This window comes from Oryza brachyantha, chromosome 5, assembly GCF_000231095.2.
Source record: "Oryza brachyantha chromosome 5, ObraRS2, whole genome shotgun sequence".
Classification (NCBI taxonomy): domain Eukaryota; kingdom Viridiplantae; phylum Streptophyta; class Magnoliopsida; order Poales; family Poaceae; genus Oryza; species Oryza brachyantha.
This window is the reverse complement of record NC_023167.2, coordinates 16,876,869-16,897,147: the sequence shown is the minus strand read 5'-3', so window position 1 is coordinate 16,897,147 and position 20,279 is coordinate 16,876,869. Positions and strand designations below refer to the sequence as shown.

The window sequence follows — 20,279 nt, the reverse complement described above, 5'->3', positions numbered from 1 at the left end:
TTAGCGAAGATGGTTGAGCTCATCAGCCAATTTGATCAGATAGAATATTCCTCTTCTGAACCGAACCATATTCTCCAGTTTCGCCTTTAAACCAAACACATAAAAAAATAAACGAACATCTTCTATACAACCAACCAAACATATCATAGAATATAACTATCATCCCAGGACGCTCCTGATGGGATTCGGCGCAGTTTGGGCCGCGGGGGTGCACAGGAGTGCTCACGTCACGTGTGCCCGCGCCGCAGGCGAGAGAGCTCCCGCGGTTTCACGTGTGGGGACGACCAGCCCAGGATTAAGCGTGAACCAGGCTTCGGGAAAAATTGGTCTTCCGTAAGCATGAGCTACGTTTTAGGGCCATGAACTGAAAGGTGTAGGCTCGATTAGGACTGCCTCAGACTCAGACTGAGCTTATGTTTAGCGTTACTCTCGGTCTCAGTGGTGAGATCACGTTCCGTCGGTGCCATTCTTCCATCGTAATGATTGGATCCACGCAAAAGTTGTATTAACTCCATTGCACAGTATATAAAGATATTTTAGTTATTTTAAGATTATATATATATATATCAGAAAATCTAATTCTAAGAAATGATATTGATGAGTGTGAGTTTTACAGAATGTCATTATACACACGACTATTTTTTCGTTAGGGTTCCGTCCATTTTCGCCGTTAAATATACTATTCATATAGAGAAATACTCACGGAATCCTAATGATGATAATATTTCTTAGACAAATTCATTTGTACGATGGTAATTTGTGAAACTCACACTTGTCAATGATATTATTAAAATTAAGTGTTTATCAATGACATTTATTAGATTTTCTCTACGTAAAACATGTATATTAATCTGGACTAATCTTATTACGTGGAAATGAGCAAACAGAAAACAAACCCACGTGAGAGGTTGTATGAAAACAAATCCATGTGTGCGGGTGTCTTCGGTGGTTTAGGGTACACGTATATGAACAACTGTATTTCTTTCGCACGTCGGAGATTTATATAAAAAACAGGAAGTTGAAACCAAATCCATGTGAAGTTCCTACCAAATTTACCGTGTGTACTTGCATCTTCGACGGTTTAGCGTATGCACACATGAACAACGGTTGTATTTTTTTTTCTCACGTCGGATCCCTAGGTCCGGTTTAGTTCCCAAAATATCATATTAAATTTCAGGCACCTAAATAAAACACTAAATATATATAAAATAAAATACTTATTGCACGGTTAGACGCAAATCGTGAGACGGATCTTTTAAGCTTAATTAGTACCTGGTTAGCCATAAGTGCTATAGTAACTCACATAGGCTAATGATAGATTAATTAGCCTCAAAATATTTATCTCGCGGTTTCTAGACGAGCTATGAATTTTTTTTTCATTTGTGTCTAAAACTCCTTCCAACGTACGGTCAAACGTCTGACATGACATCCAAAATTTTCGTTTCCCCAGCTAAACGAGGCCTTAGGCTTCGTTCTTTTATACCGCTGGAATTAGCCTATTGCACACAAAATGAGAAATTTGTGACTGCCATATGATCATCTGAGTATTATTTATATAAAACTCAAAATGAATGTATTTATTTTGTAAAAACAACTTCTATGTATAAAAGGTTTGGCACTAAACATATTGTTTTTGTTTTGTAGTTTAGAAAACATAATCACGAGAACGATAAATGGAAAGTTTTTGAAGCTAACAACCAGCTTTCTTATCGACTTTGGTCTTAATGTTTATTCTTATTTTTTTACTTGACTTTGCATACATGTTTATCGAACTAGTAAACGATATAATTTTTTTAAAAAATATATGATATTTCATCAGCACATATCTCTAAAATAAAATTTAACTTTGCAATTACTAATTTCATCATTTATATAATTAAATATCTATAAAAGATAGATGACGTTTTATATTTGATTCTTCATCAATAAAAGAACGAAGTCTAGCTGACATGAATTCATAGGGGATGTTCGTTAAATAATATTTAATAAAACTTTTATATAAATACTTTTAGCGATCTAAAATCTAAGGCATAAAAATAAACTTTAGTGAAAACCACAAAATCAACTCTAAATAATTTAGATTAAAAATTCAAAATGGTAAAAAGATGGAGTGGTAGGATGTTGGCATATGCTCTTATGGGATTTTTAAAGTAAAAGTGACATGGTATTAACGATTTGTAGTACTAATCCATCAAAGAAAATGTATTTATTGGGACCATCGGTATTATTTAAAAAATTTATAAAAAAGTAAAAAAATAATCACGTCTAAAATACTATTCATGTTTTATCATCTAATCTATACTGTTATAAAAAGCGGTAACGATTCTGCCGTGCGTTCTTCGTCCGTATCTGACGTCAGCCATTAGCATGATCGATGTCAGCAGCAGCAGCAGGAGTGGCGCCTTCCGTGTCCGCGGGACATTGAGTCATATTCTTACACTAAAAGAAAGCAACCAACGGTTTGTTGGCACAGTAGTGAGGGCTCTCTTGCCATAATCCGCAAGTTGCTTGTTCGAATCCCAGGCCAGGCGACGCAGCGGGATTAATTAATAAAAGCAATAGATTAGTATATGATTAATTATTAAAAATATAAAATAGATGAATATGATTTTTTTAAAATAACTTTTCTATAGAAATTTTTTGCAAAAAATACACTGTGCGTGCAGAAAACGAGTGGAACTAGATATCATGTCTGCCTTACGAGAACTGCGTAGCAATAGATTAGTATATGATTAATTAATTATTAACGCGGCGGTTATTTTTTTTGCCAACTTGATTAACTGCAGCTAGCCGATTAATTAATAAAAACAATAGATTAGTATGATTAATTATTAAAAATATAAAAGAGATGAATATGATTTTTTTGAAATAACTTTTCTATAGAAAATTTTTGCAAAAAATACACCGTGCGTGCGGAAAACGAGTGGAACTAGATATCATATCTGCCTTACGAGAACAGACAAGTACATAGCAATAGATTAGTATATGATTAATTAATTATTAACACGGCGGTTATTTTTTTTTTGCCGACTTGATTAACTGCAGCTATAATTAATAAAAGCAATAGATTAGTACTATTATAAAAAAACGGTAACGATTCTGCTAGCGTTTTTCGTCCGTCAGTCCCTTGGGCCGACCAGGCCGCGCGTGGGCCATCGTCATGGGCCGAATGGCGCTCTCGCTCACTGGCTGGTTGCGGCCGCGCGTTGGCCATCGTGCTAGGCTGACCAATGGCGCGCGCTCTCGCTCGCTCGTTGGCTGCTGCGTAAGACGAAGCGGAAGGCGCGCGGGGGTGGTCTGACCATGCCACGTGTGGACCTCTGCGTCTCATCCACACAGCGGGGTGAGTGGCGGATGCAACACAACTTTTTTCTTTCTTTCTTTGCTTCCTTTCCTTTCACCTCATCAACGTTGCACTGTTGATGATAACGGCGAGTGCTATTTCTTCTTTATGGACTAAAACAGCAGCAGCATAGCAGCCGCAGTACAGTACAATACTCTCTTCTTCTTGGCGTGTTGAAAAATGCATGTGCGTTGCAACGGAAGAAATATAAATTAATTCATAATTTTAACATCAGCTTAAATAATAATGCAAGCGATTATCACCAAGCGAAGAATTCCACGCACTCCTTCGTATGACAAAAAGGATGGCTCTGCGAACTAATATAGTCAACTCAGATGGGCCAGATAGGCTAGATTGATCAAAAGTAACCTAACCGAATGAGCTAAGTTCACTTTAGTAGATTATTTTTTTTATTGTCCATGTAAAAGCCTCGATGCATTTTATACCATAGATGTATTGAGACACATCTTTAAAAAATTATAACATTTTTTAGCATTTTTCCAGAATTGTTTGAATATATTGGCGATAGAATTGTACTGGGAAACTTAAAAACTATATTACGGTAATTTAAAAATTAAAATAAACAAAAGAAAATAATTTACGAGTAAAACTTTTATATATGTGTTCATAGCGATCTAAGAAACAAGGCTAGAAAATAAATAAACTACGATAAAAAATATCAAAATCAACTCCAAATGTAAGGTTGAAGATTTGAATTTTCTCTTATAAACATTTGCAAAAAGCAAAAAATGAGTGAAAAGCTATAGTATAATACTATAAAAAAAACTATCACTAGAAAACACTATGAAAAACTATAGCATGGTACTATAAAACAAAAACAACTATCTTTAAAAAACAACATGAAAAACCACATGACTGTAAAAAAATATCTGTAAAAAAGCAAGAAAAACTAAAGCAGCATAAAAAAAAGAAAAAAATGTGTGCTCGGAAAAGATAGAACTTGCGTGGGCTGTCTTCGGAGTCATTGCTGATTACCACTTGGGCAAGAGCACGGCAATTCCTTTTGTTGTCACCGTTGTATTGTGGGCTGACCTATCTAGCTACGGACGATGGATCGGTAGAATCTTTATTTTATAATAGTAAAGATTAACTATTTTTTTATAAACTCCTGTTGCTCCCATGTCTTCGAACTAAATTCTTTGAAAGAAATTGAGAGAGTAAGTTTTAGCTTAAATTCACTTAAGATAGGAAATATGGGATGAATACTTTTTGCTTGAATTACAATATGAGAATGTTCTTTCCTTTTTTATTTTTCTTGGGTGAGGTTTCCCGTTTTTCCTCGTCAAGGAGAGCGATTGAGATGACATGGCCACTGTAAGAGTCCAACCTTCTTATATTTTTCATCTCTATATTTAAAACTGACCATTTTTATGTTAAAAAATTCAAGCTCGAATACAAAATCAAAAAGAGATATTACATGTTAGCTGTAATCTTTAAACAAACATTGGTCAATCAAACATTTTTACATTTTTTCGACTTTTATTTAAGTCCGTTGTAACGCACGGGTATTTTACTAGCATCAATAAAAATATAATCATAATTTTTTAAATAAAATGAAAGGGCAAGCAACGTATCTAGAAACCGAGAAATTAATTTATTTTAAGCTTTCGTAGGAGTACAAGTTACTGCTCACAGTGGTCCCACGTCACGGCGGCTGGCGCCGGAAAAGACAATCCCAACGAGATACCGTCTCTGGCGCCACCGCCGCTGCCGTCCGTCAAATCCACCACACCGCAGCAGCCAACAAAAACCCACCACCGATGAAGAAATGATCCGCCCGCTCCGAGCCTCCCCCTCCCCCACGCTCCACCGCTGCCGCCCGCGCCCCCCTCCCCCACGCCTCCCGCCTTCCGCCGCAGCAGGTAACAACCTCCACCTCGATCCCTACGGCTCCGGGGCCCTTATCTAGTTTATCCTCCCGCCGCCGCTGCCGGTGGTGTGGGTGCGACTCGCGCGAGGCTTTAGCGCTTTCCGATTCCCTGTGCTGTCCAGCAGGGGGACGGGGCTTGGGCTGCCACCTCCGTTGCCTCTCCGCCGCCGCCGCGCCAATGGATCAGCAGCCGCTGAGGAAGGATCTGTACCCGCACACCGAGCCCTACGACTCCGGGTTCCTCAAGGTCTCCGGCGTGCACACCATCTACTACGAGCAGTCCGGGAACCCCCACGGCCATGTGAGTATCATCTGTGGACCGTTTCGTTGCACACGCTCTAGGCGGCTAGGCCGGGATGGATCATGGATCATCCGCGCTGGGAGAGTGAGCTTTGTGGATTGGAATACTGGAGCCCTTTTTCTTCCGCACAATTCACTGATCCGTGGCTTGTGCGATACTGGTACAGATGTGCGCTAAATTTTCTTGTATTCAATTTTGCAGCCTGTTGTCTTCCTCCACGGTGGTCCTGGAGCTGGCACGTCGCCCGGCAATCGGAGGTTCTTTGACCCGGAGTTCTTCAGGATAGTTTTGTTCGATCAGGTTAGTTTCGTCCTCTCATGTGTTTGTTTTACCATTGGTTGTGCAGAGGAGGCTTTGTTTCTTGATTTTTGCATTGTCACTGTTTGCAGAGAGGTGCAGGCAGAAGTACTCCTCATGCTTGCCTGGAAGAGAACACTACTTGGGACTTGGTCGCTGACATCGAGAAGCTTAGACAGCATCTTGGCATTCCAGAGTGGCAGGCAATTCTAGTGTTGTTTCCTTAAGAATATTTATGTTGTAAGCCTTTCAGCAGTGGAACTCATTAGTGCCAACACTGTGTAGGTATTTGGCGGTTCATGGGGAAGCACATTAGCTATTGCGTACAGCCAGACCCATCCTGATAAGGTGAGTGACCTATTGTTCTTTATGTTTACTTTTCACGATGAAACTTGTTATAAATATGTGTGCATGGGAGCTACATTGTAGATTTCGTACTAATTCTTTCTTTGGTGTCTGCTAGGTGACTGGCATTGTTCTAAGAGGCATTTTCTTGCTTAGGAAAAAGGAGCTTGATTGGTTCTATGAGGGTGGTGCAGCAGCTATTTTCCCAGATGGTACGTATGACTGGTTTTGTGTAATGTTTCTTTTTGTTAAACACTACAAAATTAAAATCTCTATTTTGGTAGCTTGAAGTTACCAAAATAGTTAGTTTTTGAGTAGTCAGTCTGGTATGTTTGCTGATCAGTTCATTATCTTATTTTGCGTAAAAAGTACACACCTTTATGTTCTGATTTTTTGCTTCAACTTATATGTTTTCAGCGTGGGAACCATTTAGAGATTTTATTCCTGAGGATGAAAGGAATTGTTTCATAGCTGCATATAGCAAAAGACTAACTTCCTCTGACGCTGATGTCCAGGTAGATTTATCTATATTGCTTGGTATATTTGATCCATTCATTTTAGTAGTTTCCTAGTTACTCTGCTTCATGTATGATGGTACCCTCTATTGGTATTTAGGCTGAAGCTGCTAAGAGATGGACAATGTGGGAGATGATGACTGCACATCTTATTCAAAATCACGAGAACATCAAGCGAGGGGAGGATGATAAATTCTCATTGGCAAGTCCTTTCATGAGCATTTTTTTTTTGCTATGAGTTGACTGGCTTACACTAATTTCTTAACATCTGCCTACGTAACATATCTACACTCCTTCTGAAGAACTTTCTATTATTCAGTTTTATGCACATATAAAATAATACCCCCTCTGTTTCATAATGTAAGATGTTTTAGTTTTGTCCTAAATCAAGTTTTTCTAACTTTGATCAAGTTTATAGAAAAAATACACCATTATCTCCACCATCAAATTGGTATCGATAAAATCTACCATAAATATGTGTTGATAGTGTTTTTATTTGGTATTCTAAGTGATAACTATTATTTCTGTAACTTGGTGAAGGTAAGTTAGACAACTTTGACTTAGGACAAAACAAAAACACCTTAAATTCTAAAACGGAGAGATTAATTGTTTTTAGATGTTTTAGCCTCTAACACAAAAGCCAAGTTGTTAATTATTCCTCTAGGATGCTATTTGTTCCGATAGATACCCATCCCATGTTCTAGTTCCAATGGATTTTTAAGTTTCAACAGAGCTATTTGGGAAACTTTTACTGAGAATTCCTAAAAGTACATATATTTAATAACAAAAGAAAGTTTCTAAAGCAATATCTAAAAAAGGGCGCCTTTGGGGGTTGTTAATGCGTGTGTTTGATGTTACCTTGAGCTTCCAACAGGACAATTTACTGATCACTGCACAATATCAATTTCTCAATCTGCTGCTCTAACTGCTGCTGTTGACTATATACACTTATTTCCCAGTAAACCAAATCAATGTGCTGTTTTGCTTCCGGTTACAAATCTCAACATATTTGCCAATTAGCCTACTTTTATCCTGCGGAAATGCCTTCAGTCTCAATTTTTTTACTAGATATAACACACTTTTATGTTTCTGATATTTGGTGACACATGGTTAAATTTTTCTCCAGGCATTTGCAAGGATTGAAAACCATTATTTTGTGAATAAGGGATTTTTACCCTCGGACTCTCATCTATTAGATAATGTTGACAAGATTCGACACATTAAAGCTTTTATTGTGCAGGTATTTCTGCCCTCAAGTTTTAAAGGTTTTGTATGTTGTATGTTATGTCTGGATATGACTTTAGCACATGTGCCCATGATCAATTCCCGTTAGTTAATATAATTGTAGCAAACACGATCAATTCTCATGTCGGGCATGTTATCTAGTTTGTAGACTTAGGATACCAAGATGGCAAGTTGACATGGGTTTGTGTAATATAACTGTGAACTGCTTGATGACAATGGAACTTAAAAGAGGCGTTATTAACAATTCCTCAACTAACGAATTAGACCTTGATGCTTCTTATATTTATATATAAGAGTATTTTGTAAGTTCCATGGTGACAGTTCTACAGATGGAGATGGTACTGATGGTACATTCGTAATACCTGATAGTGATTACTTTATATGTTGCAGGGCCGTTATGATGTTTGCTGTCCTATGATGTCTGCTTGGGATCTTCATAAAGCATGGCCTGAAGCAGAATTTAAGGTAAATGATCCTCTTCATGTTTTCCAAAATAAATCTGCCAGATACAATGAGCCCCATCTTTTTGCTTTTATTCCTGCTTATAGGCCAAAATTTGAATTTAGAGTTGGTTTTAGGGTTATTTTATCGTAATTTATTTTCAGCCTTTGCTTTATATCGGTAAGAAGTACGAACAGATATATAAAAGTTTTATTCATAAATTATTTTTCATTTGTAAATATGTCGTTTCACTTTTTTTCCCCCGAAAGGCCAAACGATAGCCACAAATGCTCTTCAATTGCATATAATTTGCAACTGAGAACCAAGTTAGCTCATTTGTTTCTAAATCAGACATCTAATGAGGCCAAAGTTGGACCAAACAACTTTTCCTGTTATTATAATGCCACAATGTCATCATTTGCTCTCCAACCTTCTGATTTGGAAGTACTGTATACTGTCAGTCCTTGATTGTCTATAGCAGTATCGGAGTACCAATGATTAGTATGCGTTTGTACTGTAGCATTTAGTATGACAGGCTCTTGTTAGCATGTCTAGTGGAGATGAAGCAAAGCTTGTCACATCAATGCCATGTCACGCATGTGGGAGATCTTTTCTTCTCTCTAGTGTGTAGTAGTAGCATCAGTGCTAGCGTTATATGGGTTCCCCTAAAAATAATTAAACCGTTTTTTACTAAAACTCACGCAAGGAACAAGTGTAGTAACTAACTTGATAAAACTGAAAAGGAAATGTGTTTTATTTAATGGAATCTTACGCCTTTACATGCATTGGTGCCAAGTGTATAGAATCGATAATTAGGCTTCAAACCTCCTACTATGGTGCCATTTGAGAATTGAGATAGATGAAATTGATGGATTATCTAATTTCTGTTGTAGCTACATGAGGATATAAACGGATAAATTAACTCCTACCTAGTTGAAAAGTTGTTCTAGAACAATATTCCAAGAACTAGAAATTATTCAAGTCATGCTTGGTGAAACCTCTAACTTCAAACCTCCTAACTATCATACGTGAAACTAGCATATGTAAAGCTACAAACTAGCATACGTGAAACCACCTAAGCTCCAAACCTCCTAACTATCACACTCGAGTTGAAATTATTCAACTCATGCTTTACCTGAGGTGTTTAAGTGGAGTATGTTTGTTCATGAATTTTCAATAATTTCTCTATTTGTAAATAGAATGTACATGCATGCTTTAGCAAGCCAAAAACTCATCGCTTCTACCGTATGCAGGTAGTTCCAGATGCAGGACACTCGGCTAATGAAGTTGGTGTCGCTGCAGAACTAGTATCCGCGAACGAAAAGCTCAAAAACATGTTGAGAAAATGAACAGCTGCCTTGATCTCAAAGGGTTCTATTATTCCATCACTTATCTGATGCAGAAATCCAGAAGCATTTTCTTCTGGATTTCATCTGCGTTGTCAGAAATACAGAATAAGCAGTTCATAGCTACAACAGCCATGTGATTGTGGGCACTGGTGTGTCAAACGATGGCATTCTCATTTCAGTCATAGTAGGCCTTGTTTTGAAAATCAGTATATGCGTTTCTCATTGTCCAGTTGGGTAGTGCAGTTTATTAATTGGCCAACAAAATGATATCTTCTGCCATTGTGCAAAAACACCAATAAAAAGCAATTCATACACAAAAACATAAAGCATAGTTTTATATTTTTAACATTACACCAGTAGCAGACATGCAACATAGCCTGCATACTTGTACCTAGCTGTTCCACAATACCACAACCTTCTTACATAATAATATATTAATACAAACACCTGATAACAAGTCAGTCTATGAGCCTGATGCTCTAGGTCTAGATGTAGTAATGCAAACACACAAAAAGAGATCTATTAAGGAGTAACCACGGAAGCAGCACAACAGTCAGCAAACTCACTTGCCATTACACAACGCTTTAACCTCGAAAGTTCAGGTAAGTCCTAGACAACACAAGTACTGCCACACATCAAGTTTCTGCAGTAAAAAAAAAGACAGTTATATCAGCCATTGCATAGTTTCATATGAACTAGTATACAAAATGTACAAAATCACACTAGCCACTAGCCAGCCATGCATAAGATCCAAACCATGTAATTACAAGACTTTGCGAGGTGTCCTTACTTTAATGAGCATCCCCCGGAGCTTCGCCTTGTCTTCTTCCTTGCCATCGTCGCCTCGCCCCTTCTCCGAGGTGGCTGAAGGACCACCTTGATGGCAGTATCAAACACGGCCTTGATGTTCTAGCAATGGCCAACGACATTATTCAGCTCAACATAATGGTTCATTAAGTCAACAGTCTGTCCCAACTCAAATTGACATATAAAACCAAGAAACTCCTCAAGCAAGTTGTGACAAAGAACTAATCGAATTGACTAAGGTCAGCCTCAATGCATACTTTTATGGCATAGTTACTAAAACTGTAAACTAGATAACCGAGTTAGATGAGTTTTATGGGGATGGAACTCCTCTTTTAATGACAATTTTACTGATGTGACACCCTATTTAATGTGCATGACGCCTCATAAAACATGTATTGAGACTGGCCTAATAAATTGCTAATAAATTGTTTGTAGTTTTGTACCTGCTGTGTTTTCGAACTGCATTCAATGTAAGCTGCCGCACCTATCTGCTTCCTAAGTTCTTCACCCTGTGCGTAACATATACGGTCATTGCTCATCGAATTCGTCAATAAATGCTTCGTGTTGAAAGTAAGCTTCGGTTAAAGATAGAACAAACCTGTGCAGTTGTGATTGCTGAAGCTGCAGGATGGTCAGCAAGGTAAGATCTGTGGTCACGTAGATCTGAACAATTACAAAAAAAACAGTTAGAAGCATTGAAACAAGCATGCAAAAGGAAGTGGCATTGAACTTTTGTCGAGTTAAATGCTGCATCATGTACAAACCTAACTTGGTCCCAACAAGAACAATTGGAACATTCGGCGCAAACCGGCGAAGCTCCGGCATCCACTGCTTGATCAGAAAGAGAAGGATAATTAGCAGCAGCAGTAGTAGTTCAGAATATATTCCAGTGAAATCATAAGCTCATATCTGGAAAGCAAAAATTGTGAAGAATATTGGTCAAAGGTGGTCTAAAACTGTCATTGTCACAAGAAAAGGTAAAGTTTTTTGTACAGTATCTGTGGTCACTATCCTAATGTGTCAGATATTGAGACATTTGAATCTACTAGGATAGAAGAACTACATGGTGTACCTACCTTCTTAAGAACATTCTCATAGCTTGCTCTGCTGATCAATGAGAATGCCAGCACAAATATATCAGCTCCCCTGTAGCTCAGTGGCCTCAGCCTGCTGTAATCCTCTTGCCCTGAATGAAATCGAACACAACAAACGAGGTTCAGAGTTTGGAACAGCAGCAGGAAGAAAATCCCAGCCAAGGAGAGAGCAATGGAAGAACCAGCTACCAGCAGTGTCCCATAATCCCAGGTTCACAATGTTCCCATCCACTGAAACATTGGCACTGAAGTTGTCGAACACCGTGGGGATGTAATCCTGCGTTCCAAGAAGCAACATCAGAAATGGTACACACGCTCTCTGAACATTGCAGTGCTTAAAAAAAGGTCTCATCTTTCTCTGAACAGATAAAGAGGAAGGCAAAAGGCCAGAGCAGCAGAACGCCGCCATGGACGGCGGCAAGCAAGAGAAGCAGTAGATCGACGAACGGCGAGGAGCAAGAAGATGCGGACACACACGTACGGTGGGGAACTTGTTGCTGGTGTAGCAGATGAGCATGCAGGTCTTGCCCACCGCGCCGTCCCCCACCGTGACGCACTTGATGAACTTGGTCGCGCCGCTCATCGCTCCCCCCTCCTCACCTCGCCGGCGGCGGCGGCGGCGGCGGCAGCGCAGAGACAGACAGGAGAAGAGACAAGGATACTCTCCCTACAGGAGACGAGAGGCCAAAGCACGGCACAGCGAGGCAGAGAGACAGGCAGATGAAGCTGCTTCGTTATTAAAGACGGGGGGAGGCGAGAGCCGGTGGCCTCGGGTGGCGCGGTGGTAAATGCCCCGGCGGGGACGCCGTACCGGGGTGTGTGGTCTACTGACACCGACTAATAACTGGCTGGCTTGCTTAACTGCTCGGTCTCTCTCTCGCTCTCCTCGCTGCCGCGTCTTTTTAAGCCACGGGGGGTGGGGTGGGGTGTGTGGGAGGGAGGGAGAAGCTGGAGCTCCTCCTCGCCGACGCGAGTGTCGCACTCACTGGCTGCCACCGATGCTGAGGCTCCGGCTCCGCTCCAGCTCCGGTCGTTTCGTTTTTAGGAGAAACAAGCGAAAACACGTTTTCATAAATAAAAAATAATTTATAGATAAAACTTTTATATATATGTTCATAGCGACTTAAAAACGAAATATGTAAAACAAACCATGATGAAAAAACCACAAAGTCAAGTTCAAAATTAAGTTTTAATATTTAAATTTTGGCTTATAATCAGTTGTAATTGCGAAACGATGGAGTCCTCCGTTTATTTTCCAAATATTTTTCGTCAAAAACATCGCATCAAATCTTTGGACTCTGAATAAAGCAATAAATATAAATAAAACGAAAAACTAATTGCACAGTTATGTGAGAAATCGTGAGACGGATTTTTGAGCCTAATTAGTCTATAATTTGCCATAAGTGCTAAAGTAACCCACATACGCTAACGACGGATTAATTAAGCTTAAAAGATTCTTTCGTGGTTTCTAGACAAGCTATAAAATTCGTTTTTTATTCATATCCAAAATTATCTTTCGATATTCGGTCAAACGTGTGGCGTGACATCGAAAAATCCATTTCCCCCCGCTAAATACCCCTGAATCGCTGATGCACTGTCACGCTGCTTCGTCAGGGTGGGCATGGTCCGACGGTCGCGTGGATGGACCGACGATCTCTCGCCGACGGAGAGGGGTTGTTTGGGAAGTTCGCCTGCAGCCTCCTGGAACCTTTTTTTGGAAAGATTTTATTTTTTAGCTTATCTTCTTATTTTTAAAGAATTATTATATAAAAGTTTGATAAAGTCAAAACAAATACATTAAGATTTTAAAAATTAGAGGACAAATATATTGGAGTTTGAAAAAATAAAAATTATTATATTATTTGTAGTCTTGTATAGCTAGTTTCACGTGAGAAATACTTAAAGTAAAGTTTTCTAAAACGGATGGAGTAGATTCTGAACGGTTCATGTTTGCATTTAGATTATGAGAATGTACAATAATACGATCTAAAAATTAAATTAGAATATAGTAAAAGTTTGTCTAGATTCACAAATGCTTTCGTATTCTAAATGGCACGTTGCTACTTCAACGCAGCAGGGGAGTACGTGAGAAACTAATACCCGGGCTATGGCTGATATTGCTCAATGAACTAGCCGAAAAAGAAAAAACGGAAGCAAATCGCGAAACTTTTCAAACGGACTCCTATCCCGAAAGCACTGTGCTAATATTACTGGAGTAGAGGTACGCTGCGGGTACCGATTGTACACAACCTTAATTTTCAAAAAACGGGCAAGCAAAAGCACCGGGAAACCAACAACAACACATACACATGGTGGAATGGAAATGGTATTGCGGAAGCAGGGTATTCTATCTCTGGGTCTGATTAACCACCGGTCGCAACCAAACCCATTCACGATCGGACCTAGATCCTCTACGGTACTGTATGCATATGTATAATACAGGTAGACCCAATAGCCTATGAGGTCCATCTGTAAGCAATACGATTTCAATTGATCTGCGATTAGATTAATCTCTCCTTTGATAGGATGATTACATTAATCAACACCGTATTAACACCGACACATTTGGCACCAGAAGGGAGCCAAGATAAAATCAAAACCTGGACCATCCTCCGATGCCGCTTTTGCTCGCTCTTTTCGTCGAAACTTTTAGATATTCTCCATGCTTTTTTGAAAGAAAGAAAAGGTTCAAACTTTGGTCACACTGCTGCTGTAGTGCTGTTTGACGAGAGTTTGAAGAGGGTGCCGGGGTGCGCTCCCCGAGTAGCCGTTCGGGGCGGTTTCCGAGGCGCCTTCGGATGTACCATCTCGGTTTTTTTTATAACGATTGATCATTTATTATTTAGTATAAATATAAAAAAATAATAAATTGTGTTTAATTTTTTTAATAATTAAGTAAATTATAAGTAAAATAAATAATATTTTTATAATTTTTTAAATAAAATAAATGATAAAAAATATAAGAAAAAAAATCAAATATCTTATATTATGAAATTATGAAACGGAGGAAGTACCGGCATTCAGTACTTTAGCTTCAGGGTGGAAAGAGGGAGTGACATTCCAAACCTGCCCCTCAGTCTCACTGACACTCCAAGGTCTTGTCGTGTTGGGACTCACCGCTTGAAATGGACGATAATTCTATTGGGTTCGACAAAATGAACGGTATTCTAAATACTCAATTAACTGGGTGTTTGTTCAATGGGATAATTCAAAATGTTATGTTTGTAAATAAAAAAATATAAAAAAATTATATACGCATTTATAATGATGACAGCAAAGTTTGCAATTAAACTACGATAAAAAACCTTAAAATCAACAGTAAATTTAAGATTTAAATTTTAAATTTTGTTATCTATACTCTATAAAGAGTTATCTAACTTACCACCAAGTATAAAGAAAAAATAACTGAGACCTATATATTAAACCAATTTTATTAACATACTTTAATAACATACGAATAATATTTTTTAATAAAATTTCGTTGGGGATAATAATATGAAAAGAGATGGAAAGACAAATGTGAATATATTCGTATTAGTATCGGTAACATGGTAGGGTGAAAAATATATTTATTTAGAGGAAAAGTAAGAAGTACTAAAGTGACGGCCGGCCATCTATCTGGTCAGCCACTCTATGCGGACTTTATGATACTGTACGGTTTTTCAAACCTCGTGCGGACTTTATGATAGTCTACGGTTTTTTACTGTACTAGGAAAGAATTTTTAATAACTTTTTTAAAAAACATCACATCGAATATTTCGGCACCTAAATAAAATATTAAATATATATAAATATTAAAACTAATTATACAGTTATGGAGGAAATCTTGAGACGAATCTTTCGAGCTTAATTACAATATGAGGCCCTCCACAATGTACTAGTGTAGCCAGTAAATTTGTAGGCCCACTACAGCAAATAAGCATCGATCTATACGTGGGCTGCAACGTGTAAAAAAAATAAGCATCGTCTATCCGTGAGATATGGGGCCTACACGTAGATAAAATATCGCTATCGTCGTCTCCGTCGGTTTGCTTGGCGCGATGAAAAAAAATCCTCTTCGTCTTTCCTCCCTCCGTCCAGAAGAGAAAATTCCCCACATGATTACGTTGTGTCTCAGACCAAATTTGTTGCCTTTCTTCTAGATCTTGTTAATATTAACTGCTTTGTTTTCTGAATCTCACAGGAAGAAGAAGCAACATTGGAAGGAGATGGATGGAGAAAGTATCGGGGGGCGACGATTGCGGCAAGATAGCAGCCGGCGGACCGCAGCGGTCGGCAGCCAGTGCAGAGACCATGGATCTGCCCCCATTCGTGTGCCTGGTATGTGCTGTTGGCGACGAGAGGCCCGACGCAGCCATGTGACGGATCTACGCAGCCTGCCGCGGGCACGGCCGTGTGACAGATCTGCACGGCCAGGCCTGGCCGATTCATGCTCTTGCTTGGCATGCAACTGCTCTTCTTGCTGCAGGTTAGTAAGACATGGAAGGCACCATGGCAGCTACTGCTTGCATTAGTCAGATTTGGTTTCCAAAGGTATATGAATTAGCAGTACGTATACATGGATATAGCAAGCACCAACTGTAGATCAATATGAAGTACGTTTATCTGAAAATTAGTACAAATGGATAGTTTTGAGATTTAAGAGAACATGACATGCTTGCAATTACATCAAGAACATAAACTAAAATGTTACATTTTAACTACTACACCTTGAAATCATAGAGTGCATAAATTAGAGTACAGACATTTGATACCGAACTAAACAAGTCTAAGCTTGACCACCCCAAAACGCTGGAATATATGCTCAACCAAGTCTGTCTTGAGACGACGATGCATATCTCGATCCCGAATATCTTCTTCAATCTCTAGAACCCCAGAGAATCCATGAATTGGCCCATGTCCATATCCTAACAATGGTGTGGATGAGCTACCAGCATCATACTCATGCTCATAGTTGTCATCGTAGCGAACCCCAAAAGAATCTCTTTCATCTTCCACGATCATGTTATGCAATATAATACATGCATAAATGATTTCAGCAAGTGATCGCACTTGCCACATACGTGCTGGGTTTCGTAGAATGGCAAAGCGAGCTTGCAAAACACCAAAAGCGCGTTCAACATCTTTTCTTGCTCCCTCTTGGTGTTCTGCAAATAATTTGTCTTTGTCACATTGAGGCAAATGAATTGTTTTCACAAATGTTGCCCACTCCGGATAAATACCATCTGCTAGGTAGTAGCCCAAATTGTATTCATTGCCATTAACCGTAAAATGAACCTCTGGAGCTCTTCCTTGTACTACTTCAGTGAATAAAGGTGATCTATTAAGGACATTGATATCATTGTTTGATCTAGCAACACCAAAAAATGCATGCCATATCCAAAGGTCGTGTGAAGCAACAGCCTCTAACATGACAGTAGGTCCAGGCTGATCTCCACGTTTATACTGCCCCTTCCATGCCACTGGACAGTTTCTCCATTGCCAATGCATGCAATCTACACTTCCCAACATGCCTGGAAAACCACGAGCTTCGCCTATATGAAGTAACCTTTGGATGTCTTCTCTAGTTGGTTTTCTTAGGTATGTAGGACCAAAACACTCAATCACACCTCTACAGAAGGTATTCATGCACTCAATAACTGTGGTTTCAGCTATTCGCAGATTTTCATCCCACAAATCAGCAGGTGTTCCATATGCTAGCATCCTCATAGCAGCAGTGCATTTGTGCAAGGGTGTAAAGCCCACCTTTCCAAATGCATCGCTCCTTTGGCAAAAATAAGGAGACCAAGAACTAAGGGTCTGAACAATTTGTAGAAATAGGTGTCTCTTCATCCTATACCTCCGTCGAAACTGGAAATCATCATATACTGAATTTTCTGAGAAGTAATCAAGCATCAATCGGTCCCTAGCAGCTCCACGATCTCTTTCTATATGCCTTCTATGGAACCTTCGGTATTGAGTAGACGTACCTCGTTGTTGTGCCTCCATTTGAGCTTTGATTTGTGCCTCAATCTGAGCTTCAGTGGGATCATTCATGAAGTCCCAAAAGAATTGCTCAACTTCTGCATCACTATCAGATTCTTCATGGGTTTCCATGGTGAAGTTTGGCTCCATGGACACCTCCGTGGTGAAACTAGATTGTTGAAACTAGATTGTTGGCTAAAAGAGTATGGAATGCTCCTATTGTTTCAAATGGTCTAGGCATGGTGGACTAAAGGGTCCTCCTTTTGTAGCAGGGAGCTCACAACAACTAGTTTTTACAACGGCTAGTTTTACAATAACTACTTCCTTATTAGTGTAGTCTATTATAAAAATGTTTTCTTATTAAATGCTAGCTTGGCAGAACAACTAGATTGTAGTACAGAGCTTGCCTGCAAATGTAGTACATTGATTTAACAACTTATTTATAGAGGCAGTACAATCATATATATTCTAATGCAAAGAGGTACTACAAGGGAATCAACCAAATAAAAAGGAAATCAGTTCAACTAAAAAGTTCTTTAGCTAAGTAAACCAATATTTGTTCATGTCTTGTCTTGGCAACTTCATCATAACCAGTAGTGTCTTTATCTAGCAGTGCCATGTACTTATCCATTTTTTGTAGCATTGCCTTTTCCTTCTCAGCTTCTGCCATCTTATTTTCAGCTTCCGCTTTAACTTTTGCAGCTTCAGCTTTGACAAGTGTTGCTTCAGCCATTTTTTCAGCAGCAATAGTTTTTCGTAATTGAAGTTCATTAAAGAGGTTCACATTTTCATTTGAAATGCTGTCTTCTGAATGTACTAACTTGCCCTTGCTTTTCTGTTTAGCTTTCGCTGCATTTCGCCCTGGTGGTCGACACCTAGCTGCAGGATCTGCATCTTCACTGTCTTGATTTGAAGAAGTATAAGCTCCTGATGCATTCAACTTGCTTCTCTTGTTCATCATCTCTTCAATTGGGTAAGCTTTGCTCCACTTAGGTTGATCCTTCACTGCTCTCCACCAATACTCCAGTGCAAAAGGCCTCTTTGTCTTCACAAGTCCTTTGTAGTCTTGACGAGCTCTGTCCATGACTTGATCATCAGATTCACCACTGCCATGCTCTCTTTTTGCCTTGTCATAGCATCCATTGAATTTGGTAATGAAAGGGATAGTCTTGTTCCAATGGTTTTTGCACTGACTAGCTTTTCTTCTTCGCTCTTTGACCGTGTGCAAGTTGTATTCTGCTGCAACATCATTCCAGTACCTATCTCCTCTTCTATCAACTCCAATAATTGGATCATTGGAATTTTTCAGCCAAGCACTTACTAACCGAAGGTTATCTTCCTCACTCCAATGCACACGCCCTTCTTTCTTTTCGCTTTCTTCAGGACTACTCTCACTTCTCTCACTCCAGTCTGTTGTGTCAATAGGATCACAAGCAATCTGTTGCCCTAGGGACACTGGAGAAGCTGAACCAACAGGGCTATTTTCATCAGCTCGTGAATTAGTACCTCGACTACCTTGGAAGAAAGCCATGGATCCAACTGGTGACGCTTGACCACTTCCTTGTCCCGTATTGCCCAGGTAAGGAGGACCTTGATAGCTTCCTGGTGTGAATGGGAATTGTGGATAGCTTGATTGAGCTCCAAAAGGATTGAACATGTGTGAATACTGAGGGTGGAAATTGGGAGGAAACTGTGTTGGTGGATAGTTCATGGGGTATTGGGGTGAAGGGAAATGATGTTGTTGACTAATTGGATTTTGTGGATTCCCACTTGTGTTTGCAGAATTCAGGAGATTTGTCAAGGATGAAGAAGTGTTCTCCATGTCTACAATAGGAGAGCAGCAATTTATTTGTATGTTCATGTATATGGCATATGTGTATATATATGACTTTGGCTGGACGAGCAAACGGTAAAGTTCACTTTGTGACCGTTGAGTATGGATGTTGGGTTGGCTGATGTGTACGTGATTCAGATTTCAACTGCCCAGTGAATATATACTTGTTTAATTTATAAGTATCGGTGCATGAATGAGCTCCGCTCCTATTTTTCTTGGCATCAGCTAGAGATGGCATCACTTGCCACAGTGTGTGGAGTGATGCCTAAACCTTCTCTTTCCTCTTTAGGCATCACTCCCAGCACACACTGTGGAGGGCCTGATTAACCACATGTGCTAATAAGGGATTAATTAGACTTAAAAAATTCGTCTCGCGGTTTCAAGACAAAATCTAAAATTTGTTTTATAATTAGACTATATGTACAAAAATTTGATATGATGTTTTTCGATCTAAACCAGACCTTATTTTTTAGATTTGTAGTTCTGAGGTGAAGATACATTTCTTCTCATTTAATTGTTTTGCCATTTTAGTCCACCTAACTCATATATTCAACCATTTTATATTATTCTGTCTCAACAATATTTTTTTTCGTTCATCTTATTTTTTCGCTTATAAACATATAAGATAAAATTTTAATTTTTAACTTAAATTTAGAATTAATTTTGGGATTTTTTATTATTGTTTTTTCAGTCTTGGCTTATAGATCACTAAGAACATATATATAATTTTTATTCACAAATTATTTTTATTTGTAAATATGTCATTCTGTTTTTTCTCTAAAAAACCAACCAATCACCCACTTTAACATTAACTTTTGCTTAACTATCTAGAAATGTTTTTATCTTAAAACTG

General features: G+C 38.9%; 4 protein-coding genes across 5 annotated transcripts; 1 reads left to right on the top strand and 3 right to left on the bottom strand.

Annotated features, from left to right (window-relative positions):
- Positions 1-5,117: 5,117 nt before the first annotated feature.
- On the top strand, positions 5,118-9,936 carry LOC102722681 (proline iminopeptidase). Of its 2 annotated transcripts, none has more exons than XM_040524054.1 (11): positions 5,118-5,226; positions 5,360-5,535; positions 5,737-5,835; positions 5,925-6,035; positions 6,118-6,180; positions 6,296-6,389; positions 6,595-6,692; positions 6,793-6,894; positions 7,819-7,932; positions 8,328-8,402; positions 9,632-9,936. In XM_040524054.1, the coding sequence occupies exons 1-11, from the start codon at positions 5,133-5,135 to the stop codon at positions 9,725-9,727; spliced, it is 1,122 nt and encodes a 373-aa protein (XP_040379988.1). In that variant the 5' UTR covers positions 5,118-5,132; the 3' UTR covers positions 9,728-9,936. The 2 variants fall into 2 exon arrangements, with proteins under 2 accessions (XP_040379988.1, XP_040379987.1); XM_040524053.1 differs by having other exon boundaries at positions 5,357-5,535.
- Positions 9,937-10,039: 103 nt separating this feature from the next.
- LOC102703969 (rac-like GTP-binding protein 2) lies at positions 10,040-12,505 on the bottom strand. The gene is made up of 8 exons (XM_006654577.3): positions 12,110-12,505; positions 11,818-11,905; positions 11,611-11,720; positions 11,299-11,362; positions 11,133-11,197; positions 10,978-11,043; positions 10,518-10,636; positions 10,040-10,370 (listed from the first exon to the last, which is right to left on the bottom strand). Exons 1-8 carry the CDS (start codon positions 12,209-12,211, stop codon positions 10,337-10,339), a joined length of 648 nt encoding a protein of 215 aa, XP_006654640.1. The 5' UTR covers positions 12,212-12,505; the 3' UTR covers positions 10,040-10,336.
- A 3,881-nt stretch (positions 12,506-16,386) lies between these two features.
- LOC102722401 lies at positions 16,387-17,742 on the bottom strand. The gene has a single exon (XM_006655419.2). The coding sequence runs from the start codon at positions 17,740-17,742 to the stop codon at positions 16,387-16,389; it is 1,356 nt and encodes a 451-aa protein (XP_006655482.2).
- A 370-nt stretch (positions 17,743-18,112) lies between these two features.
- Positions 18,113-19,414, bottom strand: LOC121054487 (glutathione S-transferase T3-like). Its single transcript, XM_040524384.1, has one exon. It carries the CDS (start codon positions 19,412-19,414, stop codon positions 18,113-18,115), a length of 1,302 nt encoding a protein of 433 aa, XP_040380318.1.
- Positions 19,415-20,279: the final 865 nt, after the last annotated feature.